This window comes from Merops nubicus, unplaced genomic scaffold (genome assembly GCF_000691845.1).
Source record: "Merops nubicus isolate BGI_N331 unplaced genomic scaffold, ASM69184v1 scaffold16465, whole genome shotgun sequence".
Taxonomy (NCBI): domain Eukaryota; kingdom Metazoa; phylum Chordata; class Aves; order Coraciiformes; family Meropidae; genus Merops; species Merops nubicus.
In genome coordinates, this window is record NW_008610404.1 from 4,657 (window position 1) to 11,421 (window position 6,765).

General features: G+C 54.3%; 2 protein-coding genes across 2 annotated transcripts; both read left to right on the top strand.

Moving 5' to 3' along the window:
* Positions 1–233: 233 nt before the first annotated feature.
* LOC103773548 (serologically defined colon cancer antigen 3-like) lies at positions 234–1,337 on the top strand. The gene has a single exon (XM_008940918.1). It carries the CDS (start codon positions 234–236, stop codon positions 1,335–1,337), a length of 1,104 nt encoding a protein of 367 aa, XP_008939166.1.
* A 2,465-nt stretch (positions 1,338–3,802) lies between these two features.
* On the top strand, positions 3,803–6,537 carry KCNJ4 (potassium inwardly-rectifying channel, subfamily J, member 4). The gene is made up of 2 exons (XM_008940917.1): positions 3,803–3,840; positions 5,003–6,537. Exons 1-2 carry the CDS (start codon positions 3,803–3,805, stop codon positions 6,330–6,332), a joined length of 1,368 nt encoding a protein of 455 aa, XP_008939165.1. The 3' UTR covers positions 6,333–6,537.
* The last annotated feature ends 228 nt before the right edge of the window (positions 6,538–6,765 follow it).

Below are 6,765 nucleotides of genomic sequence, written 5' to 3' on the forward strand. Positions count from 1 at the left end.
TTCCTGTTCTCTCCACAGCAAAGACACACAGACACTCAGTCCTCCCCTGGGCTCCCTCCTGGGCTCCCTGGGGATCTGCATGGAAGGATTTTAGGGACTGCCTCTTCCCCTGTGTGCCGTTGGTGCTGCAGAAGTTGGCACACTGCTTGCCAGTGTCATCTCCCTGCGTGACCCAGGCTCAGGGAGGATCATTTGGATCCTCCTGCTTGCTGGGGCCCAACGCATCCTGAAAAATGCCCTGGCATTTTAGCATCCTTGGAGCAACGGGGAGGGTCTGGCCAGCATCTCAAGGCTTGGAAGATGACGAGGAGGATGATGACGATGAATTCAGCTCCTCCTGCCACTCCATACCGACTCCGACACAATCCAAGAGCTATGACAGTTCAGGTGACAGTCAGGCAGAAGATCTGGGAGAATCCACCCCCTTTTCCCTAAATACCCAGCACTCTTACATGGTGAAAGACAAAGTGAAAAATGGAATATATGCTAAGACGCTGGCCAAGCACGCACTGGAGCTTGAGGAGGAAGGTCAGAAGTTTCAGGAGCTGTTTTACAAAGGCACAGAAACGCCTGGCAGCTTGTCTGAAGATGAGGACCACGGCTGGACCTATCAGCTTCCTGTGCATCAAAGACCACACGTTCTCCAAACTGGTTCTTATGACTCTTTCCAGCACAGCATGGGCTTCCAGTGGGGCAAGCACTTGGGGAAGGATGCCCTTGCCCCATCTGCCCATGCCAACAACCCTTATCTGGGGGACCAAGAGCATACCAGGGGAGCAGAGCCCCAAATGCTTCATGAGGAGGCCACCGGGGACACAGTGTTCCCTTCCCTGCAGCTGACCAATGACGTGCTCAAGGAGGAGAACGCCATGCTCAAGAGGATGGTCAAGAGCATGCAGAGCTCCTTGGAAAACCAGGCGTGTGTGAGGAGGAGGCTGGAGAAGCAGCTGAAGGACAACCTGGCCAAAGAGGAGAAAGAAGCCCAAAAGCTCCAGTCCTTTCTCCAGCAAACCAAGTGGAGTCTCCAGCTAATGACCCAGCGGGCTCTGGAGGCAGAAAGCAACGTGGAGAAGCTGAAGCAGGACATCTTTGTTCTCCAGGGAGAGCTGGAGAGGTCCAAGATGGAGAATGAAACCCTGAGAGCAAGCCAAACGACTGACCTGGGTGCGGTGAAGCACAACATAGACTTCGCCTTGCAGAACCTCTACAAGATAGTCATGGGAGCAGACTGGTCCATCAGGCAGCTCAGCTATGGGGCACAGTCGCTGTATTTTGTTGCTGAAGTCCTTAAATCTACTGGGAAATTTTCTGAATTTGAAGCAGAACAAAAGCCATGATCTCAACTCTCTGTGGGTCCTACAGATGGGGGTGTGGACCAAGACTGTGGGTCTCCCACTACAGCCTGTACTAAAACCATTTACTCCCACATGCTCGGGTGTGTGTGTTCAGATTTGTAGCCTTTAATCTGTGTGGAAATAATTCTCTGGTGATTTAAGCAGGTAGTGGTGTAGTTTAAGCTGCTCATGTTCCATTCTCACACCATGGAGCCAGCAGCAAATGTTTCCCAGGCTCTGAGCTGCAAGGTCCCAACGTGGTGGGCTCTGCGCAAGAGTTTGTGCCCCAGCTCTGGCTGACTTGAGCTCCTGTGTGGGAGCTCAGGAGGAAGAAGAGCAGCATGGGGTGCAATGCTCTTAAACCATGCCCACCCCTTCCCATAGCTGTCATCAGAGCTGAATAAAACCCTTGCATTTCATCTGCTTCCCTTGCTCCTTCGTGAGGAGGTGGGGAAGGTGAGGAGCAGATATCCAGGTTTCAGTGAGCAGAAGCTTCTTAGGGCGTTCTTCTTTTTGTTTTTTTTTTTTTTTTTCTTTTGGAGCTGGCCATTGCCTGGGCCAGAAATCCAAAGCTCTGAAGCATCCACACATGTGAGCTGTGACAGTGCCCTTCCTCCAGTAGCCATCTCAGTGCTGGCTAAGGATGAGCTTGGCTTATCCAAGCTGGCTAAGGAAGGTGCTGGTTGGAGCAAATGCTTTTCCTCTCCTGGCTGGAGCTGGTGGGGAGGGGTTTTTTTTGCCTAAATTGCCTGCCATTGTCATCTAGGAGAAGATCTTTGGGGCCCTTCAGTTCAAACTCCCCATTGAATCCCTGAAGATACATCTTAGCTTTATCCTAGCAGGACCATCTGTGGGCATGAAGTGATATTTCTTCATCCCCTGGTCATCCCTCAATGTTTCTGATGAATTTAGGTCACCACCCCCAGTTTCTGCTGTACATTTATCCAGCTGCACAACAAAATTTCCTGTAGCTGGGCAAAATGACCCTCCTGGAAGGCTTGGATGCTGTAGATTGGTGAGGTGGTGGATGCTGGCAGAGTTCAGTGCCAAAACGCTTTCTCCTGATGGGAATTTTTGGGCAGCTGTTCATTTTTACCTCAATATGGTGAGTTGTGGCTTACAAGGTTGCTGTCTCCTCCTGGCCCCATAATACCCTTGGTCTGAACAATTGTGTTTGTGTTGCCACAGAGGTTAAACCACCACAGTAGCCTTGGTCTCTGGAGGAGAAGCTGCTGGTTTATCTTCATCCCAGGCATGACAATGGCAGTGCTTTCACATCAGTGGTGATGCCTGCAACTCTTTACTTACTACTTTGGAGTCTCTGCTCCTAACTGGGAAAATTTGGTGGTCACCCTTCACTACATGAAGCCCCATTCTGCAGCACTGATGATGAGTCAAGGATGGTTCTCACCAGGTTTTCCATGCCAGACAACATCACTTGCTGTTCCCCTCTCCTGTCTGTGCGTGACCACTTGCAAGCAGCTCTAAACCTTGGATTTGACCCCAAAAAAATCCTTGGATTTGTCCCAGATAGGGCAAACTCTGGTTGCTCATCAGTGAGGCTGGGAGGAAGCGAACTAGCTGGCTCTGTCTGCGTCCTGTGCTCCCCACTGGCTGCTGTAATCCAAAGGTTACAGCCCAGGATTAGCACGGGTGTACAAAGCCTTTCCTAATCTGTGAGTCATTGCCCCCTCGCTGCATTTCACTTCCCAGCAGCTCTGTGCAGGAGGGACAGGTCAGCTCTCGGGTCCTCGGGTCCTCACTTTGGGACATCTGCTGGAGATCCTCCCCAGGGCTCTGCTGCTGAGCTGCTCCTCGGATGCCCTACACAGGGCATGGCACAAGGTCTGTTTGCTCTAACCACCTTCTCCTCAGCTACCTCTAAGCTCTTTCTTTCCACTAGTTCTCCTTTTTGGCTCTACCCGTTGCTTTTCTTCTCCTCTTTGAAGCGGGGTGTGTGTGTGGGGGGATTTTCTGCACCCTCTGGTAATAAATCCCCTGGGCTAAGGGGGATCCCGGAGGGCTGCCATGCGTGTGGGTGCTCCCTTAGTCCTTGTGTGCAAGGTATTTAGCCAGGCTGAGCTCTTGTCCTAGTGTAAGCTATGATATTAATACAGTGGCTCAGGGCAAGGGCCCTGCCAGTTGCTCAGCTGTCGTGCCCTTGGTGTGGAGAGCGGTGGCCACCCAGCCCTGCAGCTCCTCACCTGCCTGAGCCAGGCTGCAGCGTGGTGCCCCGTGGACACCTCCAGACCCCTCCTGAGCCCCCCACTCTGGGATAGGTGCCATGCAGGGAGGTTCTGATGGGGTTTTGCTTCATCCTTCTCTGCAAGGCGCGTGCCCAGGAGCGCTCGCAATGGCAGCGTGGGTTCCAGCTCCCCAGAGGTGAAACCAGGAGCTCCCTGGTCCCATGTGAGTGCTGCTGCATGAGATCCCGTGTCCTCCCAGCTCCTGCAGCCCCCTGACAGCTGATGAGACAGCGAGCCATGGGCAGCGTCCGAGTCAACCGGTGAGTAACCCTCCTCTCAACGGCTGGTGCTGCCCCAAGTGGCCCCGTCCTCCTCAGCTGGACCCTCAGGCCCTATCTTCAGCCTGTCTTTTGGTGTACTTTTCCCAAATTACCTGCCAGGGGCTTTCCTGCTCCAAGGTATGGTTCCTATCTCCTTCTCCAATCCATGAGTGCCGTGCTCAGAGGAATACTACGGAGGAGAAGCAAAGGGCTGCGTGGTGCTGGACCAGAAATTACAGATTCCAGCAGCTCTACAGAAGCCCCAAGTCCCCAGGAATCACAGCTCCAGCCACCAGTGCTTCCCTCACCATGAGCTGAAGATGGGGGCCACAAAGCCTACACTGGAGGGCTCCAGCTGACATGTCAACACTGGGTGGGAGGGAGACACTCAGCCCGAGGGGTCCTGAGAGGCTGCAGCTTGGCTGTCACGAGGGCAGAGTGGTCTTGGTGGGTCTGTGCCCTTGCTTGGTTTCCTCAGTGCTCAGAGCATCTTCTGCCATCACATCTTTAAGGAGCATCTGCAACTGTCCCAGCAGCATGAGAGGGGCGGTGGTGCTGCATGTGAGGGAGGGGTGCTGGAGGGGCAAACGTCTCCCAGAAAGCCTGTGTGCAGCTTCTGCCAGGGGAACTGGCAGCGCTTTAGCTGTTGATCTTCAAATTACACCTTTGGCTTCGGATGCAGGAGGCTGGGAGCCACGCACGTTTCTGTGGCAACAGCATTGTCCCGAGCCCAAGGAGTGTATAAACATTGTCACCAATGCACCATGAAATCAGTGAGGAGAGTGGAGCAGGAAACAGAAATTCCTGGCCTTAGAGAAGGTCAGGGCCAAAACGTGGCCAGACCGCAGGTGCTTTACTTCCAGGCTTCCCAGCTGTCAGGTTTCAAAGTCTTGGATTCCTCCTACCTGGAAGGTAGCACAGCAGTACAAGCTTCTCTTGCTTTGCTGCCCCATTGGGACTTTGCTAGAGACAACCTCCTGGCATCAAAACTAGGTAAATTATTGCCTCTGAGCACCACCAGTGCAGGAAGCAGGGAAACGTGCTGTCATGATGTTCAGACCAGCCCTGTGAGCCACCCACACGTCCCCTGCCCTCGCTGTCTCAGCCGTTGCTGTCGTTCCTCGTGTATTTCTCCTAGAAAAGCCCTTTTCCTCTCTTCCAGGTACAGCATTGTCTCGACAGAGGAGGATGGACACAAGGTCTCCTCGCTGGGCAGCATGAACGGGCACAGCCGGAACGGGAAGGGCCACGTCCCCCGGCGGAAGCACCGCAACCGCTTCGTGAAGAAGAACGGCCAGTGCAACGTCTACTTTGCCAACCTGAGCAACAAATCTCAGCGCTACATGGCCGACATCTTCACCACCTGCGTGGACACGCGCTGGAGGTACATGCTCATGATCTTCTCCGCCGCCTTCCTGGTCTCCTGGCTTTTCTTTGGCTTCCTCTTCTGGTGCATCGCCTTCTTCCACGGTGACCTCAACGCGCCGGCGGTGGGAGGGGGTCCCTCCCTCCTCAAGCCCTGCATCATGCACGTGAACAGCTTCCTGGGGGCTTTTCTTTTCTCCGTGGAGACGCAGACGACCATCGGGTACGGCTTCCGCTGCGTGACGGAGGAGTGCCCGCTGGCTATCATGGCAGTTGTGGTCCAGTCCATCGTGGGCTGTGTTATTGACTCCTTCATGATTGGCACCATCATGGCCAAGATGGCGAGGCCCAAGAAGAGGGCCCAGACCCTCCTCTTCAGCCACCACGCCGTCATCTCCGTGAGGGATGGCAAACTGTGCCTCATGTGGCGGGTGGGCAACCTGAGGAGGAGCCACATCGTGGAGGCCCACGTCCGAGCCCAGCTCATCAAGCCCTACATGACAGAGGAAGGGGAATACCTGCCCCTGGACCAGCGGGACCTAAACGTGGGCTACGACGTGGGCCTGGATCGTATATTTTTGGTCTCTCCCATCATTATCGTTCATGAGATCGACGAGGAGAGCCCGCTCTATGGGATTGGCAAGGAGGAACTGGAAACGGAGAACTTTGAGATTGTTGTCATCCTGGAGGGGATGGTGGAAGCCACAGCCATGACCACGCAGGCTCGAAGCTCCTACCTTGCCAGTGAAATCCTTTGGGGTCATCGTTTTGAACCCGTTGTGTTCGAGGAAAAGAATCACTACAAGGTGGATTATTCACGCTTCCACAAGACCTACGAGGTAGCTGGCACACCTTGCTGCTCAGCCCGGGAGCTGCAAGAAAGCAAGATGACTATTCTACCTTCTCCCCCACCTCCCAGTGCCTTCTGCTACGAGAATGAGCTGGCTCTTGTCAGCCAAGATGAAGATGAAGACGATGACGAAGTGGGTGTGGTGCTAGGGGGAAGCACCAAGGAGGAGGGAGGCGTCATCCAGATGATGGATTTTGGAAGCCACCTGGACCTGGAGCGGCTCCAGGCAACTCTACCCCTGGATACAGTCTCATACCGCAGGGAGTCAGCCATCTAACTCCTCCAGCCTCCCCGTTCCACACCCGTTGCCCACCATCTCCTCTCTTCTCTACCTGTACGTAGCTGGATAAGTCCCTTGCCCACCAAAAAATGCCTCCTGAGACTGCCTCTCAGCCCCCGAGTACATCAAAGCCTGCAGCTGCTCTGATATACTCCCTCTCCCATGAAGTCATGCTGTCTGGAAGAGGAGTGAGGATACACCACTCTTCCCATGTGTGCAGCTTATGCTAGGGCTCTTTTCCTGCCCAGAGACAGCAGAGCAGGATTCTCAGCTGGTTTCTCAGCTCTGGAGAGGTGACAGGAATCCCTGCCCTCGATGGACAGGCTGGGACCTAGAGCAAGTGTTTCTGTCCTCTCTTGACGTGGGTACACCCCGTGGCTGTCAAGAGTTATGAGCATCACTTGGAGAGCAGTGATACCCAAGCACTGGC